Below are 21,569 nucleotides of genomic sequence, written 5' to 3'. Positions count from 1 at the left end.
TTCTTTCCATGTGTCACTCAGATGGACTCAAGTCTTTTGTTGCGCGTGACCTGGAACGCGCTTCACGTTTTTATCCGGTATTGAACACAGTATATCCCGTCTTAAATTTTAGCGATTATTTACGTTTTAGGATACCTAAGTTTGGATTAGGAACGTTGTTTGGACCAAGTTTACAGGTTACTTATTAGATACTTTGTAGGCATGTTGGGCGAGTTGAAACCGGTGTATTTCTGAATTAAACGTGCCAAATAAATGGACATTTTTGGGACATAAAGAAGGACATTATCAAACAAAAGGACCATTTGTGATGTTTCTGGGACATTTTGGAGTGCCAACAGAAGAAGATCTTCAAAGGTAAGACATTAATTATATCGCTATTTCTGACTTTTGTCGCGCACCTGCCTGGTTGAAATCTGATTTTCATGTGTTTGTATGCGGGGTGCTGTCCTCAGATAATCGCATGGTCTGCTTTCGCCATAAAGCCTTTTTGAAATCTGACAAAGTGGCTGGATTAACAAGAAGTTAAGCTTTATTTTGATGTATAACACTTGTATGTTTTATGAATTGTTATTATGAGTATTTCTGTTTTTGAATTTGGCGCGCTGCAATTTCACTGGACGTTGTCAAATCAATCCCGTTAACGGGATTCGAGCGGGAATGGGATATAAGGGATCCCTGAGAGGTTTTAATGGGACCTGACCTCGACCCCCTATCTCACTAAACCACATCTCTCCACCCTCCTGCAAACATGTGATTGCCTTCCATTTACTCAATACATTCCAAACTGAATTGCTTCCACCATATACATTCCTCCTACAGATACCCATTAACTTCTAGTGTAGAAACCAGACTATGGCACTCAATATTTCAATAGGATACCTGATAATTAACACTATTTCACGTTTAGAGTCAGAACCCATCAATACTGTAACGGAATTGAATTATTAACATACAGTATGTGTGGGTTCATTGCATTGTTGGTCACGATTGTGTCAATCATGTTATTATACAGAGTTCTCATCAACCAGAACGCCCGCTTCAGGAAGCAGTGCAACGCCTTCTTCATAGACCTGGTCTCAACACTGTGCTTCAAGGACAACTCTCCCCCCTGCAGGGCCATCATCCTCCACCTGCTCTCCTTCCTCATGGTGGAGGTCCACTCTGTGCCCATCATCAGAGGTGGTGAGTGGGTGGAGATGTGGGTGTGGGCAGTGTGTGGACCGCTGTGTGTTTGTCTTGTGGTTGTCCTCACAATCCTCTTCCTCTTTGCCAGCTCATCGTCAGATTCTGACCAAGGCCCTCTCTCCCTTTGACGACTCTGTTGACAAAAACCCAGTAGTTCGGTCGGTTGTTCTCAAACTCCTGCTCAAATACAGGTGATTATGTGACTAGTACTGCTAGACTACTCTTTCATTCATTTTTCAAATGCCCCTCACTGTTTGATTAAATTCATGTTTGTTTTTGAAGCTTTGATGATGTGAAAGACTACCTGCAACAGCACCTGACAGCAGTTGAACAGAGCAACATCTTGGAGGAATCAGACCAGAAGGAACTGTATTCGCTGTATATCAACTGTCTGGAGGTAGGTGTATATATGGCCCATTGAATGGAGGTAGGTGTACATATGTCCCATTGAATGGAGGTAGGTGTATATATGGCCCATTGAATGGAGGTAGGTGTATATATGGCCCATTGAATGGAGGTAGGTGTATATATGGCCCATTGAATGGAGGTAGGTGTATATATGGCCCATTGAATGGAGGTAGGTGTACATATGGCCCATTGAATGGAGGTAGGTGTATATATGGCCCATTGACTCATCTGTCTGGAGGTAGGTGTATATATGGCCCATTTGAATCTACAGTAGCATTTATGTGGTTGGTGTATGTAAAGAGTTATGCACCAGTAATTGTTGGTGTGAAGAGATATCGGCTAAGTACATTGACTTGACTGGAGTTGATGCAAAATCCTAGCCTTAAAAGTAATACATAGTGTCATGCTTGAAACTCAGTCTTTACTGCTGTGGATTTAGTTATGTCAATGGCTACATGTGCTATTTCAGTGACGCATGCTATTTCAGTGATGCGTGCTATTTCAGTGAATAATGCTATTTCAAGCAGCTACATGTGGCGATTTTACATTTACATTTCAGTCATTTAGCAGACACTCTTATCCAGAGCGACTTACAGTAGTGAATGCATACATTTCATTATTATTTTTTATGTACTGGCCCCCCGTGGGAATCGAACCCACAAACCTGGCGTTGCAAACACCATGCTCTACCAACTGAGCCACAGAATATTATGGACATTTTCTATCTGCAGTAATAGTGGAATGATAGTGTTTCACACAAAGAATATTTTGGGCCAATACAAAATAGCATTCTAAAATGCAGACTTGCTATTTGACAACAAAAGCCAGATGGGAAAACTGCACCTTCCCTCTTACAGGGACGCCACTAAAAGGCATGGTCATCTCCTCATCGAGCACAACGAACAATGGCAGACTGGGGCAAGCGGGCAATGTAGAAATCGCTTTGTCATTTCCTGGTTACTGAAATTCCATGCTCAATTTCAGTATACGTGAGAAAATAAGCACTGAATAGTGTAGGGAATCATTGTACCATCTAAATCACTGTGAAATATGTTTTCAATTACCAATAATATAATTTTTACGGCTGTTTTAAAGTTGTTGGACGTAACTGAAAGTAAAATAGTCTTGCCATGAAGGATCCTTGGGAAGTCAGATGGCACTAACCTCTCCACCGTGTTGTGGGGAAATGGGATGCGGGGGAGGGGAGGGAATTGTTTATATTGAGCCTAAGTGTAGTTGCAGTTCACCAAGCTTCTACATGGGTGACACATTCTACATGTAGTGTCTTTCAGTGACATGCTTTTTCAGTGACATTATTGTCACACCCTCCTCTCTCCATCCCAGGATTCCATGTTTGAGCGGATGCAGTGCCACACGGCGGCAGAGCAGCAGGCCTGCATGCAGGATGAGAAGGTCTTCCTGGGGGACTTCCTGCATTTGGATGCCGGCCACGCAGCCACCATAGAGTACCTGCAGCAGGTGGCCAGGGTGCGCATGGGGCTGGACAGGGCTGCAGACCTGCTGGTCCACAAGATGTCTGCTGCTGCCACAGGTACGTGCATCATCCTGGATCCTGTTCAGTAGGGTACAACTAGTATTGGGTCATTTCAAGTAGTCTGCCAGTATCACTCCATTTAATAAAGTTATTTTCTTCCATTTTGTTCCTGTTGAACACTACCCTTGTGTTTCAAAATGATACTTGCTGGTGTAGGTCAACTGTCGTACAATATATATGATTGATTTGATAGACTATTCAATGATTTAATTAATACAGTAGGACAGCAGGTAGCCTAGCGGTTAGATTGTTGGGTCAGTAACTGAAAGGTTGCTGGTTTGAATACCTGAGCCGACAAGGTGGAAAATCTGTCGATGTGCTCTTGAGCACTTCCCTCTCCCATTATGGTCCAATAGGATCGCAGGAGCAGTCTCCTAACGGCGTTGCGGCCTTCCTGACCAGCGTGATAGAACTGTGTAGACGCAGCGGGAACGACTGGTACCGGGTCTACCTCATCCGTAAGATCTGCAGTCAGCGCGGCGTGGAGTTTGTTCAGACACTCCTGAAGGTGGCTGACATCCGGTGGTTGTTCCCAGCTGAAGTTCTGCAGCAGGTAATGGTGGCCATTTTTTGTCTTTCTTTATAGGGGAGTAATGTAGGGAGTAATAAGATATCAATACCAAGCTGGAAGTGGTACAGGGATAGTCAACCTTGTTCTTATTTCTTCCAAAATGTTTTTAAGTTTGTATTTGTTAAATGGGTATTTAATATCTAGAATCTCATGGCTAGCATTTTTTTAGTATTTTACTAAGTATTCCTGTATTGATGTGATGATATAAAACATGTTTCATACCATTTGAACCACTCTTGCTCTCTTCTGTGGTCCTTCAGAATGAAGTTGGCAGCCAGATAGACCAATATCTTGTGTGTGGAGAGGATTACAAGACGATCCGAGATGCTGTTGCCAAGGCAATGATGGAAGGCAAAATCGAGGCATTGGACAACGCTTGTGAGGTATTGTTGTAGTTCTACTTTAGTTCATAACTGAAACACCTGCAGAACATTTTGCATAAGCTTGTGATTTGATTTTGCTTGTTCATTTGTATGTTCTTTCTATCAGATATTCTGTTTTTAAAGTGTTAAAGGCCCAGTGCAGTCAAAACATAATTTTTCTGTGTTTTATGTGTATTTCCACACTGAGGTTGGAATAATACTGTGAAAGTGATGATAATGCCCTATTAGTGTGAGAGCTGTTTTTCAGCCTGTTTTGGTGGGATGGAGTTTTGGCCTTCATGGTGACATCACCATGCTGTAAATTAGTTAATAGACCAATAAGAAAGAGTTCCAAATCTCTGCCAATAACAGCAAGTTTTCAGTTTTCCCATCCCCACTCAGACCACTACCAGACAGTCCTAGCAAAGTTCTTGCTTGAGAAATTGCTCTTTGTTAAGAAGCTATTGTTTCTTTTTGACAATTTTAATTAAAAACAATCATAGTAAGGTACTTAATTATTACCAATAAATTATTTTGATATTGGGGGAAAAACACTGCATTGGAGGTGTGTGTGTGTGTGTGTGTGTGTGTGTGTGTGTGTAGGGCTGTAAATGTCCTCCACAGAAGAAAGCAGTCTACCTGCTACTAGCCCTGTTCAGAGAAGTCACCTCTCTCTACAGATCAGCCAATGACAGCTTCCATCCTAAACCTGTGGTAAGAGTCCTTATACAAAGACACAATACTGTGACGTTGTCCCAATTCTCTCCTTTCTACCCTTCACTGATTTGAAATAAAATTACTGATATAAGACATATGGTGGAAACTCCTACTAGCCCATGTCACCACCAATCAAATGCTTTTAGATTTGCGGGAAGTAGTGAATGAGTGCACATGTCAAGAGAAAGGAATATTATTGTCAGTGTATCAACTGTCTCCTCAGCTTCCATACGTCACTTGTCTTTACACCTAAAGCTAACACTGTATCAACTGTCTTCTCAGCTTCCATACGTCACTTGTCTTTACACCTAAAGCTAACGTTGTGTATCAACTGTCTCCTCAGCTTCCATACGTCACTTGTCTTTACACCTAAAGCTAACGTTGTGTATCAACTGTCTCCTCAGCTTCCATACTTCACTTGTCTTTACACCTAAAGCTAACGTTGTGTATCAACTGTCTCCTCAGCTTCCATACTTCACCTGTCTTTACACCTAAAGCTAACACTGTATCAACTGTCTCCTCAGCTTCCATACTTCACCTGTCTTTACACCTAAAGCTAACACTGTATCAACTGTCTCCTCAGCTTCCATACTTCACCTGTCTTTACACCTAAAGCTAACACTGTATCAACTGTCTCCTCAGCTTCCACACTTCACCTGTCTCTTTAACAGTGTCTTTACACCTAAAGCTAACACTGTATCCCCCCCAGCAATGCCAGGCCCTGTTGGTGTTCATCCAGGCCTCCAAGGTGTTGGTCAGCCCAGAGGTGAGGGCCTTCGCCCAGGCCCTGGTGGCCAACCGGCTGGGGCCCCTGGAGGTCCGTCCCGGGGCCTCTGGGGCCCAGCGTGTGGTGGTGGAGCTGAGCGTCCACCTGGCTGCAGTGCTGCTCTGTGGGAACCAGGGTCTACTGACGCCCCTCCAGCAGCTGGCCCTTCTGCCTGCCAACATGCAGGTGGGAACTCTGTAGCTGCATGCCCAATGGCACACTGTTTCCTATGTCGTGCACTCCTTTAGTTTTGACCATGGCCCATAGTGTAAGGACTAGTTAAGAACTCCCCTCACCTGGTTGCCTAGGTCTTCATTTGACATGAATAGAAAGGAAATAACAAAAAACATCTTACACATGGCCCTCCAGGAATTTAGTTTGACACCCCTGGTCTGGAAGGAATCCAGGCTAAACCCTTTTCACGCTACTGAGGCGAGCCAAGCTGTACTGGGCTGGCCTGGTATGCATTCAACATTTAATAGAATCGTGCTGAGAAGGTAACCTGTGAAAATAAATATCAATGCCAGCGCAGTATGGTTTGGCTTTGCCCTGTAGTCTGAAAATGGTTGTTTGATTAATTATTGAAATACTTTAAAAGGCATATCCACTACATCAGTGAAGTATCAGTCAATACAGTCCATGGAAAACAACAGCGTTCAACACATTAAAGCCAGTGACTTATCTCCAGGGTGGTCCTAGTATCCCCTTCTGTTCATGTATAGTCCAGCTAACGTTGATGTTTGTTCCTGTGTGTCTATAGAGAGCCTTCCTCCCCACCATGCCAGAGGACATGCTAGCAGTGGCTCACAAAGCTATGGGGCAGCTGCAGTGGTACTGTAAGTATAGTAATGGATGTGTGAATTTTGAAAGATTTAGCAGATTTAACTGTCTAAAATGTGAAGTCATCCAAGCTTTTCTTCTGCTCTTCCACAGTTTGTCCCAACAAACACCCGTGCACCATCGGCGAGGTACGTAACATTTGAGTTTTGAGTTAATTCAGAATAATCTTATCTTTGGCCCTAACTTTCAGTTTAAGTACTGTTTCTCAGAATCTCTCTCTCTCCTACCCCTCTGTCTGACCCCTCTAACCACAGTGTGGCCAGCCCATGGAGAGGAGTCGCTGCCTGGACTGTGGCCTTGAGATTGGAGGGGACAACCACATAGCTGTCCCTGGCTTCCAAGCTGTTCAGATTCAGTGAGTGGGATTTTTATGGAATTTCTAAGACAGTTGATAATGACTTGAGCAGGTGCTGCACTGTGCAGACTTCGGTTCAAACAGTATTTTATTTCAAATTGTTTAGCTGTGCTTGATTGAGCTGACCTGGCACAATGGAACCAATGGAATAGCCCCCCAAAGTACACACCCCACCCATCTGGCCATCCAAGCAGGCTCATACTATTTGAACCCAGGTCTGGTATCATGACAGCACTGGAGAATGGAGAAAATACAAATGTTGTTTTTCCCCCTCTTCACAGGGGTGACTGCACCCAGACCGGACACATCCTGGGAGAGCCCAGACGGAGAGACAACCTGGACATGCAGGACACCAAGAACATGTCCCCAGTGCCCTTTAACCTGCTGCGCCTGATCACACACATGGCCATGCTGCTAGGGGCCAACAGTCACCCCCAGGTAAGTCCACTAGAGAAGGGGTTTTCAAACGTCTCCTCGTGAACACACAGCCGTTCCATGTGTTGGAACTATTCCAGAGTCAACACACCTGATTCAACTGATCAACGAATCATCAAGCATTTAGGGCTCCCGAGTGGTGCAGCGGTCTAAGGCACTGCATCTCATTGCAAGAGGCGTTACTACAGTTCCTGGTTCGAATCCAGGCTGTATCACATCTTTGCGCACAATTGGCCCAGCGTCGGGGGTTTGGTTGGGGTAGGCCGTCATTGTAATTAAGAATTTGTTCTTAACTGACTTGCCTAGTTAAATAAAGGTAAAAAAATGTTTAACTTCTATTTTTTTTTTTTTTTTTGATAAGGTTTATTAGAGTTAGTTCAGGGCCACAACAACTAAAGTGTGAAATGTCTGAGGAGGTTGAAAACCACTGCACTAGAGGTACCTGCTGTACATGGATGGATGGGGTTATTGGTTTGACTGTTGTCCGGTGGTGACCGTTACATCTCTTGAAGGACACTTGCCTCAACGGAGTCTCTTGATCTCCCTCATTTTCTCTCTCTCTGTCTCTGGCTCTCTCTCTGCTCACTCTCGCTCTCTTTCATCCCCACTCCCTCCCTTTCTCACTCCCTCTACTTTCCCCCTCTTTCTCTCTCTGTAGGTCATCGGTGCCATCATCAAGCCCCCAGTGCCCGACCCCGGTGCGTTCCTGTGGGCCCACCTGTTGAAGGACATGGAGCAGGTGACCAGGTCGCTGGGGAAGGGGTCTGACGACACGGTCAACACCGTCCACCTGGTCATCAGCAGCCTTCTGGAGCCCCACCAGCCTGGCCAGTGTAAGGGACCAGAAACACCTCCATGTCCTCAATAGGTTTACAATCACTAAAAACAAGCATCGCCTTAGGACACTAATACTGTCTGATTAGAAGCCAACTAAGCATGCTAACGGTGCTGGTAAATTAGCCATCCCTAAGTTTTAGAATCATATGTACATTCTTTAGAGGGGTGAAAAGTCTTAGAATGTGCTTTAAGGTGAAGGTAGTTTAAAGTGAAAGCATTTATAAAAATGTACCATTATTGAATCATTGTCTGTGATTGATATCAGACGCTGAAAGTTTCCTTCACTCTATTCTGCTTCTCTCTCCAGGGCCTGTTCCCTATGACAACCTGCTCTCCACCAAGGAGGCCCGAAACGGCTGGGAGACCACCGTCAGCAATGACATCATCACACCTCAGCTGAAGGTACCAACTGATTACATCAGTCACCATTTGACTCAGTTCATCATCTCTAGATGAATAAATGACTTTAGTACCTTTCGGTGGTCCATCTATAACTGTCGTGTTCATTAGAGCACGCAATAGAAAACGTTTTAAAATGTTTGCAATGGAGAGAAAAAACATTTTGCATTTTCTTATTGGGCAAGTCTAGGTAGTCCCTCTCTCTTTTGAATTTGTTTTCTTCTGTTTAGTGTTTAATGAACACCGCCCTGAATAACAGAAACATTATCTAAATGAGACCCTTTCTTCCCCCTCTCTCTCTCCCCTCCTCCCGTCCCATCCCGTCTCCAGCACCTGGACAGAAGGCTGAAGGAAGTGAACGCCTTCGTCCGGGCCGACTTGCGGGTCTCCTCCAACCCTGTGATGAGGCTGGTGTTTGGGGACCCGCGCCTCTTCCTGGCCTCTCTGCCCCGGGAGTCTCTGATCCACAGTTCGGCTGTGTGGAGCTGCAGGGAGCGGGTGTCTCTACTCAGCCTCACCCACATCGTGGAGCAGCACAACGGCAGGGACACCCTGCCCATGCTCTGGCACTTCCTGCAGAGGGTAAGAGCTGAGGCACCGCTGAACAGAAACCTTGGTCTTATTCATTAGTGCACATCGTAGCAAAATGTTTTGCATCGGAAGCGAGTGTTTCTTATTGGACAGGTTCTTGTAGTCTCTCCTTGTTCCGGTAATCATGGTAGCATCCACATTAATGTAGAAGTGTTTAGAAACATATTTTATTCTTATTTACAATGAAAGTGACTCCAAAATGACACAATACATTATTTACCATTAATTTCTATTGGGCACAGAATAATCTGAAACACAACCAAAAAATTCATTATAATGTTAATAATAAACATGTTTACAGTCTCATTGACAGTCACAATGTCGGTCAGACCTTCGTTCTGTGCAGTGTGATTGGCAGTTTGTTTGTTTTATTGTACCCTGTGATTGGTCGCCGTAACATCACCCCCACTGTGGTCTGGTGACAGGAGGCAGAGCTGCGGTTGGTGAAGTTCCTTCCTGACATCCTGGCACTGCAGAGAGATCTGGTGAAGAGGTTCCAGAACGTGACTGACCTCACCTGCCGTACCATCGCTGACTTCCTTCACAGCCAGAAAGCAGGTACTAGTTTAAACTATACTTCTGGGTTAGTCACGGTACTGTATGTCCAACTGAAAACAATCAGTGGTATTGTTTGTGTTATTGGCATGGTACAGCGAGCACATATATCATTCGTTTCAATCTACTGAGGCCAGCTAAGCTGTACTGTACTGTAGTGTAGTGGCCTGGTTATACCTCCACCTTACAGGCTGGAAAATAAAATAGAAGAGTCAGCTCAGTACAGTTCAGGCCAGAACACTAGTGTCAAAAGGGTATTCCAGTTTGTTTACAATATAGGCTTCCATGTGGATTATTATATTTGTTGTCACAGCCTCCCTCACAGCCTTGTGCGAGAAACGGGTCAAAATCTTCCTGACAACATGGAATCAGCTCCGGGTCTCCCTGGCAACCAACGGTATGAGCACAGATAATCATAGCACAACTCTATGGCTCTATTAATAAAGGAATAATATAAATATATGCAATATTTTAAAATATGCTCTTTTGGAGGGGCATTCATGCATGATTTCTTAGTCTGCTATTTTGTGATTATAATCTGTGTGTTTTGGCTCTGCTCCAGGTGAGATTAAAATCCCTGGCGAGTTCTGTCGGGAGGACCTGGACCTGACCAGTGACTTCCTGATTCTGTTGCCACGGCGACAGGGTCCCGGCCTGTGTTCCACGGCGCTGGTCAGCTACCTCATCGCCCTGCACAACGAACTGGTCTACTGCGTGGACAAGCACACTGGAGAGGAGACCAGGTGAGGGCGCTGTTGTCCTATCTCAGAGTAGGAGTGCTGATTCAGGATCATTTTTCCTTGAGGATCACAATAAGATCACGTAGATGGGGGGGACCTGATCCGGGACCAGCGCTCCTACTCTGATACATATGGCCCCTGGTCTCATTAGGCTTGTTAGACAAAATGCTGTATGCATGGTCGGTCTGAGAGGGGATACCTAGTCAGTTGTACAACTGATGCATTCAACTGAAGCGTGTCTTCCGCATTTAACCGAGAGAGGTGTGGGGGGCTGCCTTAATCAGCGTCCACGTCATCGGTGCCCGGGGAGCCGTTGTTGTTGGGGGTTAACTGCCTTGCTCAAGGGCAGAACGGCAGATTTTTCCACCTTGCCGGCTCGGGGACTCAAACCAGCGACATTTTGGTTATTGGTCCAACATTCTTAACCGCAAGGCCAGTGGTTCCCAACCTTTTTCGGTTACTATATCACCAACTGAATTTTACTCTGCCCAGAGTACCCCCTCGTGCATTTTACCAGTAGGACTATGGTCTCTTGAGTCTTCCCAAGTACCCCTGGTTGGGAACCCCTGAACCCCTACTGAACTGATAGGAAGCAGAAGCAGACATGGTTGATATCACCACATTAGTTCACTCTTCCCCTTTCTCTCCCCCAGCTACACGGTGAGCCCGGGGGACCTGAGCGACCTGCACGTGATCCGCTACGAGCCGGAGAGGGATCTGCTGCCCTTGGTTCTGTCCAACTGCCAGTACAGTGTGGAGCGTGGCCAGGAGACCCTGCACGAGTACGACCTGCCCAAGATCCAGCAGCAGATCCTGGCCCGCTTCCTGCAGGGAAAGCCACTCATCACCCTCAACGTGAGTCTGTCTGTCAGCACTCGGTCAGTCAAATGTACAGTTCTCGGCATCGACAAAGTTACTAAATGCCTGTGCTGCAGCAAGGTCAATCAATCAATCAAATGTATTTATAAAGCCCTTTTTACATCAGCCGATGTCACAAAGTGCTATACTGAAACCCAGCATAAAATCCCAAACAGCAAGCAATGCAGATGTAGAAGCACGGTGGCTAGGAAAAATTCCCAAGAGAGGAACCAGGCTATGAGGGGTGGCCAGTCCTCTTCTGGCTGTGCCAGGTGAAGATTATAACAGAACATGGCCAAGATGTTCAAATGTTCATAAATGACCAGCAGCATCAGATAATAATAATCACCATGGTTGTAAAGGGTGCAACAGGTCAGCACCTCCGGAGTAAATGTCTGTTGGCTTTTCATAGCCGATCATTCAGTTAGAGAGAACAGGTGTGGTAGGGAGAGAGAGAGAGAGAGTCCAAAACAGCAGGTCCGGGACAAGGTAACACGTCCAGTGAACAGGTCAGGGTTCCATAGCTGCAGGCAGAACAGTTGAAACTGGAGCAGCAGCATGACCAGGTGGACTGGGGACAGCAAGGAGTCAACCAGCCAGGTAGTCCTGAGGCAGGGTCCTAGGGCTCAGGTCCTCCTCCGAGAGAGAGAATTAGGGAGCATACCTAAATTCACACAGGGTACATTGTTAATGTGACAAACTCTCTCGTAGGGTAACGCCAAGTTCATTAGCAATCGTCTAACAATAACAAATGCAATTAAATACATTTTTGAAATATGCTCGTAAATGGTGCAACTACATCCACGTATAAACATATGTTTTACTGAAGTTAGTGTGCGGTAGAGGTCGTGTGCGGTAGAGGTTAAACCAGAACTGTATAGATTTCCCTTTTTACAGAAACACTTAGCTGTCACAAGCTGCGTTTTCACATTCTGATCTTTTTTTCACTAATTGGTCTTTTGACCAGTCATATCAGCTCTGAAAAAGATCTGATGTGGTTGGTCAAAAGACCAATTAGAGTAAAAAAGATCCGAATGTGTCTGCCTGTGTAAACGCAGCCAAAGTGAGGTAAAGACAAGAGTTACTATATGACCGTGTATTAGACAGGTTTTGATGTGTTGCTTCCCACCTTATACAGGGAATCCCAACCCTGGTGAACAGACATGACCGCAATTATGAAAATATCCTCAAGGATGTGAAAAGAAAGGTTCAACAGGTAAGTCACAATAACTCTGGTGACATGTTGTCACATGGTACAGTATGATATGAACAGGGAAATCTGGTATTGGTACACAACATCCAATTTTGGATCTGCTGCCCTTGGTTCTGGCATGAGGTTGAGTTGACCCTGTTCTATGCCTGGTCCACGTCTCTGTCATTTCCCTTTGTGTCCCTAGGAGCCCCTGCCCATCCTGACCCTGTCGGCGCTGGCCGGGGAGCTGCAGTCATACAGCGAGGTGTGTGAGGCTCTCTCCACCGTGGAGGTGGCTCTAGGCTTCCTGGCCATGACGGGAGGCGAGCCCCAGCTCCAGCTGGAGCGCTACCTGGAGGAGGTTCTGCAGATGGGAGACCAGACTGGCCCACACATCCTAAAGGTCAGCCCCCTTCCTCTGTCTGGAGCCCACAGACTATCCGGGTGCAGCAGTAACATACCTCTGTGCCCTACACTCTGTTTCTTCCTCTGGTTAAGCAGCTAGTTGAGAGCCTAAAGCCTGATTGTTTCAGTGCTCTCGCCATCTAGCTGGCTCCTCATTGGCTTTCTTACAGGAACCAGTAAACAGATTGATACCCTAAAGAGAAACATAGTGACTTAATTTTCTGTCTTGTTGTCGTCAGCATTTTGTGGTATATATGGTTGAAGTCGTAAGTTTACATACACCTTTAAACTCAGTTTTTCACAATTCCTGACATTTAATTCCAGTAAGAATTCCCTGTCTTAGGTCAGTTAGGATCACCACTTTATTTTAAGAATGTGAAATGTCAGAATAATAGTACAGAATGATTTATTTCAGCTTTTATTTCTTTCATCACATCCCCAGTGGGTCAGAAGTTTACATACACTCAACTAGTATTTGGTAGCATTGCCTTTAAATAGTTTAACTTGGGTCAAACGTTTTGGGTAGCCTTCCACAAGCTTCCCACAATAAATTGGGTACATTTTGGCCCATTCCTCCTGACAGAGCTGGTGTAACTGAATCAGGTTTGTAGGCCTCCTTGCTCGCACACACTTTTTTCAGTTCTGCCCACAAATTTTCTATGGGATTGAGGTCAGGGTTTTGTGATGGCCACTCCAATACACTGACTTTGTTGTCCTTAAGCCATTTTGCCACAACTTTGGAAGTATGCTTGGGGTCATTGTCCATTTGGAAGACCCATTTGCGACCAAGCTTTAACTTCCTGACTGATGTTGCTTCAATATATCCACATAATTTTCCTCCCTCATGATGCCATCTAGTTTGTGAAGTGCACCAGTCCCTCCTGCAGCAAAGCACCCCCACAACATGATGCTGCCTCCCCTGTGCTTCACGGTTGGGGTGGTGTTCTTTGGCTTGCATGCCTCCCCCTTTTTCCTCCAAACATAATGATGGTCATTATGGCCAAACAGTTATATTTTTGTTTCATCAGACCAGAGGCCATTTCTCCAAAATGTAAGATATTTGTTTCCATGTACAGTTGCGAACCGTAGTCTGGCTTTTTTTTATGGCGGATTTGGAGCAGTGGCTTCTTCCTTGCTGAGCGGTCTTTCCGGTTATGTCGATATAGGACTTGTTTTACTGTGGATATAGATACTTTTGTACCTGTTTCCTCCAGCATCTTCACAAGGTCCTTTGCTGCTGTTCTGGGATTGATATGCACTTTTTGCACCAAAGTACGTTAATCTCTAGGAGACAGAACGCGTCTCCTTCCTGAGCGGTATGACGGCTGCTTGGTCCCATGGTGTTTACACTTGCGTATTATTGTTTGTACAGATGAACGTGGTACCTTCAGGCATTTGGAAATTGCTCTCAAGGATGAACCAGACTTGTGGAGGTCCACAATTTTTTTTCTCCAGGTCTTGGCTTATTTCTTTTAATTTTCCTATGATGTCGAGCAAAGAGGCAGAGTTTGAAGGTAGGCCTTGAAATACATCCACAGGTACACCTCCAATTGACTCAAATGATGTCAATTAGCCTATCAGGAGCTTCTAAAGCAGTGACATCGTTTTCTGTAATTTTCCAAGCTGTTTAAAGGCACAGTCAACTTGGTGTATGTAAACTTCTGACCCACTGGAATTGTGATACAGTGAATTATAAGTGAAATAATCTGTCTGTAAACAATTGTTGGTAAAATGCACTGTGTCATGCACAAAGTCCTAACCCGATTTGCCAAAACTATAGTTTGTTAACAAGACATTTGTGGAGTGGTTGAAAAACGAGTTTTAATGACTCTAACCTACGTGTATGTAAACTTCTGACTTCAACTGTAGCTAGCATGTTATCAGTCAGTATCTAGCCTAATTTGGTATTAATTGTAGCTGAAAGTTAATACAACACATCCCTCGGTAAGGTGAGCTCTTTCAAGAGAACCCATTGGCAGTGATTTCATGTTTTCTGACCATGTGATTAGAGGTTATATTAAACTAAGGGATAGTTCACCCAAATTACAAAAGGACATGTTGGTTTCCTGACCCTGTCTATTAACGCAGTCTATTGACAAGGTAAGACAGCAATGCATTATTTGGTTTTGTTTACCTGGCCACTGTTTCAAATGCTAACATTTTTAGCACACCCAGTGCAATGTTGTCATGAGCAGGTGTAGTCTGAGTCACTGTGTTGTCCTGTTGTCCTCATATAGGCCCTGAGCAGGTGTAGTCTGAGTCACTGTGTTGTCCTCATACAGGCCCTGAGAAGGTGTAGTCTGAGTCACTGTGTTGTCCTCATACAGGCCCTGAGAAGGTGTAGTCTGAGTCACTGTGTTGTCCTCATACAGGCCCTGAGAAGGTGTAGTCTGAGTCACTGTGTTGTCCTCATACAGGCCCTGAGAAGGTGTAGTCTGAGTCACTGTGTGGTCCTCATACAGGCCCTGAGCAGGTGTAGTCTGAGTCACTGTGTTGTCCTGTTGTCCTCATGCAGGCCCTGAGCAGCTGTAGTCTGAGTCACTGTGTTGTCCTGTTGTCCTCATATAGGCCCTGAGCAGGTGTAGTCTGAAGCACTGTGTGGCCCTGTGGCAGCTCCTCACCTCACTCAAGTCTGAGAACCTGCTGCGCCTGAAGAGGGTAAGACAACGAGACACCACACATTCACCCAGACAAGTCTTCACATGATTTTGTAAGGGTCATGTTTTTTTTACACTGGTTATAAAGTTGTTTGTCTGGATTACTGTTTGTGTGGGTGAGATGTGCTTGTATTACTTACAAGACAAGTTGTAACATTGTGACTTAAGTTACACTAACTTACAAAAGTCAGTTAAACTAACCTTAGTTACACTAACTTACATAATCTGATAAATAGAAAATGATCATAATGTCATGTTACACCCTAGTGTATATTAAAGTTTCACTAAACCCCCCCCCTCTCCATCCCTCCCCTTCCCATCCTCAGGACCCGTTTGTGGGGGTCTCAGAGGAATACAGGAATCCCCTGGGAGATGAAGAGCGGAGGCTACTCACTACGTTCTTCACCAAGAGCAGCGCTGACTCGTTCCTGCTGGAGATGCACGAGTTTCTGCTGCTGGTCCTGAAGAGCCCCCGTGCCCCCGACACATACAAGCCTGACTGGGGGTAAGCCAAGGGGATAACAGCTAGCTGGCATGGTGTAGTCTCTCTTGACACTCTTAGCGGTTCCATTTTTGATATTGTAGTATTGTTTACTGTTTATCACATGAACATCACGGACAGTACCAGTCAAAAGTTTGGACACACCTACTCATTCAAGGGTTTTTATTTATTATTTATTCTACATTGTACATCACAACTATGAAATAACACACATGGAATCATGTAGTAACCAAAAAAGTATTAAACTAATTCAAATATTTTTTTGATTCTTCGAAGTATCCACCCTTTGCCTTGATGACTGGTTTGCACACTCTTGGCGTTCTCTCAACCAGCTTCATCTGGAATGCTTTTCCAACTGTCTTGAAGGAGTTCCCACATATGCTGAGCACTTGTTGGCTGCTTTTCTTTCAGTCAAATCAAATTTTATTGGTCACATACACACGGTTAGCAGATGTTAATGCGAGTGTAGCGAAATGCTTGTGCTTCTAGTTCCGTCCGTGCAGTAATATCGAAGAATTTCACATCAAATACCTTTTACACACAAGTGTAAAGGAATGAATAAGAATATGTACATATAAATATATGGATGAGCGATGGCCGAACAGCATAGGCAAGATGCAGTAGATGGTATAGAGTACAGTATATACATATGAGATGAGTAATGTAGGGTATGTAAACATATAAAGTGGCATTGTTTAAAGTGACTAGTGATACATTTATTACATCCCATTTTTAATTATTAAAGTGGCTAGAGATTTGAGTCAGTATGTTGGCAGCAGCCACTCAATGTTATTGATGGCTATTTAACAGTCTGATGGCCTTGAGATTGAAGCTGTTTTTCAGTCTCTCGGTCACAGCTTTGATGCACCTGTACTGACCTCGCCTTCTGGATGATAGCGGGGTGAACAGGCAGTGGCTCGGGTGGTTGTTGTCCTTGATGATCTTTTTGGCATTCCTGTGACATCGGGTGGTGTAGGTGTCCTGGCGGGCAGGTAGTTTGCCCCCGGTGATGCATTGTGCAGACCTCACTACCCTCTGGAGAGCCTTACGTTTGTGGGCGGAGCAGTTGCCGTACCAAGCGGTGATACAGCCCGACAGGATGCTCTTGATTGTGCATCTGTAAAAGTTTGAGTTTTTGGTGACAAGCCGAATTTCTTCAGCCTCCTGAGGTTGAAGAGGCACTGTTGCGCCTTCTTCACCACGCTATCAGTGTGGGTGGACCATTTCAGTTTGTCCGTGATGTGTATGCCGAGGAACTTAAAACTTTCCACGTTCTCCACTACTATCCCAACGATGTGGATAGGGGGGTGCTCCCTCTGCTGTTTCCTGAAGTCCACGATCATCTCCTTTGTTTTGTTGACGTTGAGTGAGATGTTATTTTCCAGACAACACACTCCGAGGGCCCTCACCTCCTCCCTGTAGGCCGTCTCGTCGTTGTTGGTAATCAAGCCTACCACTATAGTGTCGTCTGCAAACTTGATGATTGAGTTGGAGGCGTGTATGGCCACGCAGTCATGGGTGAACAGGGAGTACAGGAGAGGGCTGAGAACGCACCCTTGTAGGGCGTTCTCAGTTTCAGTGGGGTGGAGATGTTGTTTCCTACCCTCACCACCTGGGGGAGGCCCGTCAGAAAGTCCAGGACCTAGTTGCACAGGGCGGGGTCGAGACCCAGGGTCTCGAGCTTAATGACGAGTTTGGAGAGTACTATGGTGTTATATGCTGAGCTGTAATCGACGAACAGCATTCTTACATAGGTATTCCTCTTGTCCAGATGGGTTAGGGCAGTGTGCAGTGTGATTGCGTCATCTGTGGACCTATTGGGGCGGTAAGCAAATTGAAGTGGGTCTAGGGTATCAGTTAGGGTGGAGGTGATATGGTCCTTGACTAGTCTCTCAAAGCACTTGATGATGACGGAAGTGAATGCTACGGGCCGATAGTCATTTAGCTCAGTTACCTTAGTGTTCTTGGTAACAGGAACAATGGTGGCCCTCTTGAAGCATGTGGGAACAGCAGACTGGGATGGGGATTGATTGAATATGTCCGTAAACATACCAGCCAGCTGGTCTGCGCATGCTCTGAGGAAGCTGCTAGGGATGCCATCTGGGCCGGCAGCCTTGCGAGGGTTAACACGTTTGAATGTTTTACTCACGTTGGCTGCGGTGAAGGAGAGCCCGCAGGTTTTGGTAGTGGGCCGTGTCAGTGGCACTGTATTGTCCTCAAAGCGAGCAAAGAAGTTGTTTAATTTGTCTGGGAGCAAGACGTCGGTGTCCCCGACGGGGCTGGTTTTCTTTTTGTAATCTGTGATTGACTGTAGACCCTGCCACATATGTCTCGTGTCTGAGCCCTCGAATTGCGACTCTACTTTGTCTCTATACTGACTCTTAGCTTGTTTGATTGCCTTGCGGAGGGAATAGCTACACTGTTTGTATTCGGTCATGTTTCCGATCGCCTTGCCATGATTAAAAGCAGTGGTTTGCGCTTTCAGTTTTGCGCGAATGCTGCGGTCAATCCACGGTTTCTGTTTGGGGAAGGTTTTAATTGTCTCCGTGGGTACAAAATCACCGATGCACTTGCTAATAAACTCGCTCACCGAATCAGCGTATACATCAATGTTGTTGTCTGAGGCTATCAGGAACCTATCCCAGTCCACGTGATCGAAGCAATCTTGAAGCGTGGAATCAGATTGTTCGGACCAGCGTTGAACAGACCTGAGCACATGCGTTTCCCATTTTTGTTTCTGTCTATAGGCTGCGAGCAACAAAATTAAGTCGTGGTCAGATTTGCCGAAAGGAGGGCGAGGGAGGGCTTTTCATGCGTTGCGGAAGTTAGAGTAGCAATAATCCAGAATTTTCCCAGCCCAGGTCGCACATTCCATATGCTGATCAATTTTAGGGAGCCTTGTTTTCAGATTAGCCTTGTTAAAATCCCCAGCTACAACAAATGCAGCCTCATAATATGTGGTTTCCAGTTTACATCGAGTCCAATGAAGTTCTTTCAGGGCCGTCGAGGTGTCTGCTTGGGGGGGATATACACGGCTGTGATTATAATCGAAGAGAATTCTCTTGGTAGATAATGCGGTTGGCATTTGATTGTGAGGAATTCTAGGTCAGGTGAACAAAGGGACTTGAGTTCCTGTATGTTCTTATGATCACACCACAATTTGTTAATCATAAGGCATACACCCCGACCTTCTTCTTACCAGAGAGATGTTTGTTTCTGTCGGCGTGAAGAAACTGGGTGGCTGTACCGACTCTGATAACGTATCCCGAGTGAGCCATGTTTCCATGAAACAGAGAAAGTTATAATCTCTGATGTCTCTCTGGAAGGCAACCCTTGCTTGGAGTTTGTCTACCTTGTTGTCAAGAGACTGGACATTGGCGAGTAGTATACTCGGGAGCGGTGAGGGATGTGCCCGTCTACGGAGCCTGACCAGAAGACTGCTCTGTCTGCACTTCTGCAGCATCGTTGTTTTGGGTCGCCTACTGGGATCCGATCCATTGTCCTGGTTGTGGTCCAAACAGAGGATCCGCTTCGGGAAAATCGTATTCCTGGCCGTAATATTGGTAAGTTGACGTTGCTCTTATATCCAATAGTTCTTCCCGGCTGTATGTAATAAGACTTAAGATTTCCTGGGGTAACAGTGTAAGAAATAATACAGAAAGAGTCTGCTGTCCAACTCATCCCAAACCATCTCAATTGGGTTGTGGTTGGGTGATTGTTGAGGCCAGATCATCTAATGCAGCACTCCGTCACTCTCCTTCTTGGTCAAATAGCCCTTACACAGCCTGGAGGTGTGTTGGGTCATTGTTCTGTTGAAAAACAAATGATTGTCCCACTAAGTGCAAACCAGATGGGATGGCGTATCGCTGCAGAATGCTGTGGTAGCCATGCTGGTTAACCTCCGCGGGAAACACTATTCAACAGCCAGTGAAATAGCAGGGCGGCAAATTCTAAACAACAAAAATCTCATAATTCAAATTTCTCAAACATACAACTATTATATGCCATTTTAAAGATACACTTCTCGTTAATCCAACCACATCGTCCGATTTCAAAAAGGCTTTACGACGAAAGCATAACATTAGATTATGTTAGGACAGCGCTGAGACAAGAAAAACCACACAGACATTTTCCAAGCAAGGAGAGGCGTCACAAAAAACAGAAATACAGCTCAAATTTATCACTAACCTTTGACGATCTTCATCAGAAGACACTCCCAGGACTCAATGTTACACAATACATGTATGTTTTGTTTGATAAAGTTCATATTTACATTTAAAAAAAAAACATTTTACATTGGCGCGTGATGTTCAGAAAATGTTTTGCCTCAAACTCCGGTGAATGAGCACATCAATTTACAAAAATACTCATCATAAACGTTGATCAAATTTAGAACAGTTATTGAAAGAATTATAGATGCACTTCTCCTTAATGCAACCGCTGTGTCAGATTTCAAAAATGTCAAACATTGTTCAATATTCTGAGTACAGAGCTCAGCCATCAAAGCAAGCTATACAGTTACCCGCCAAGTTCTGGAGTCAACAAAACTCAGAAATAGTATTATAAATCTTCACTTACCATTGCTGATCTTCGTTGGAATGCACTCCCAGGTCTCCCACTTCCACAAGAAATGTTAGTTTTGTTCGGTAAACTCCATATTTATGTCGAAATACCTCCGTTTTGTTTGTGCGTTCAAATCACTATTCCAAAGGCACAATGCGCGAGCGCAAAACCCTAGACGAAAAGTCAAAAAGTTCCATTACCGTTCGTAGAAACATGTCAAACGATGTTTACTGAATGAACACTTATTTTAACTTAATATAATACATCAATAAAATCAATTTAACCTCAAATAAATAATGGAACATCTTCAATTTGGTTTAAATAATGCAAAAAATAAGTGTTGGAGAAGAAAGTAAAAGTGCAATATGTGCCATGTAAGAAAGCTAACGTTTAAGTTCCTTGCTCAGAACATGAGAACATGTGTAAGCTGGTGGTTCCTTTTAACATGAGTCTTCAATATTCCCAGGTAAGAAGTTTTAGGTTGTAGTTATTATAGGAATTATAAGATTATTTCTCTCTATACGATTTTTATTTCATATACCTTTGACTATTGGATGTTCTTATAGGCACTTTAGTATTTCCAGTGTAACAGTATAGCTTCCGTCCCTCTCCTCGCTCCTACCTGGGCTCGAACCAGGAACACATCGACAACAGCCACCCTCGAAGCAAGAGCAAGGGGAAAAACTACTCCAAGTCTCAGAGCGAGTGACGTTTGAAACGCTATTAGCGCGCACCTGGCTAACTAGCTAGCCATTTCACATCGGTTACACCAGCCTAATCTTGGGAGTTGACAGGCTTGAAGTAAGTCATAAACAGCGCAATGCATTACGAAGGGCTCTTGGCAAATGCACACAAGTGCTGTTTGAATGAACGAGCCTGCTGCTGCCTACCACCGCTCAGTCAGACTGCTCTATCAAATCATAGACTTAATTATAACATAATAACACACAGAAATACGAGCCTTAGGTCATTAACCTCCCTGGGCGAGGTGGGACGCTTGCGTCACAAAAACTCAAAACACAGCTAAATGCAGCACTAACCTTTTATCTTCATCAGATGACACTCCTAGGACATTA

The 21,569-nt window shown here is 44.8% G+C and overlaps 1 protein-coding gene across 4 annotated transcripts in view; it reads left to right on the top strand.

The window, feature by feature from the left end:
* LOC106601932 (E3 ubiquitin-protein ligase rnf213-alpha) overlaps positions 1 to 21,569 on the top strand; it is a 67,892-nt gene that overhangs the window by 39,475 nt on the left and 6,848 nt on the right. For 3 of the 4 annotated variants that reach the window (XM_045715675.1, XM_045715678.1, XM_045715676.1), the window contains 23 exons: positions 1,013 to 1,182; positions 1,274 to 1,376; positions 1,468 to 1,582; positions 2,938 to 3,145; positions 3,505 to 3,701; positions 3,980 to 4,102; positions 4,685 to 4,795; positions 5,508 to 5,750; positions 6,325 to 6,400; positions 6,498 to 6,532; positions 6,659 to 6,759; positions 7,041 to 7,197; positions 7,853 to 8,027; positions 8,339 to 8,433; positions 8,761 to 9,012; positions 9,447 to 9,579; positions 9,890 to 9,973; positions 10,139 to 10,319; positions 10,970 to 11,171; positions 12,313 to 12,390; positions 12,572 to 12,769; positions 15,340 to 15,429; positions 15,755 to 15,933. In XM_045715675.1, coding sequence (XP_045571631.1) covers positions 1,013 to 1,182; positions 1,274 to 1,376; positions 1,468 to 1,582; positions 2,938 to 3,145; positions 3,505 to 3,701; positions 3,980 to 4,102; positions 4,685 to 4,795; positions 5,508 to 5,750; positions 6,325 to 6,400; positions 6,498 to 6,532; positions 6,659 to 6,759; positions 7,041 to 7,197; positions 7,853 to 8,027; positions 8,339 to 8,433; positions 8,761 to 9,012; positions 9,447 to 9,579; positions 9,890 to 9,973; positions 10,139 to 10,319; positions 10,970 to 11,171; positions 12,313 to 12,390; positions 12,572 to 12,769; positions 15,340 to 15,429; positions 15,755 to 15,933 — 3,306 coding nt within the window. The other variant, XM_045715677.1, reaches the window with a different exon arrangement.

Source organism: Salmo salar, chromosome ssa03 (assembly GCF_905237065.1).
Source record: "Salmo salar chromosome ssa03, Ssal_v3.1, whole genome shotgun sequence".
NCBI classification, from domain to species: domain Eukaryota; kingdom Metazoa; phylum Chordata; class Actinopteri; order Salmoniformes; family Salmonidae; genus Salmo; species Salmo salar.
Note: the sequence above shows the minus strand (reverse complement) of the source record. Positions and strands in the feature narration are given on the sequence as shown.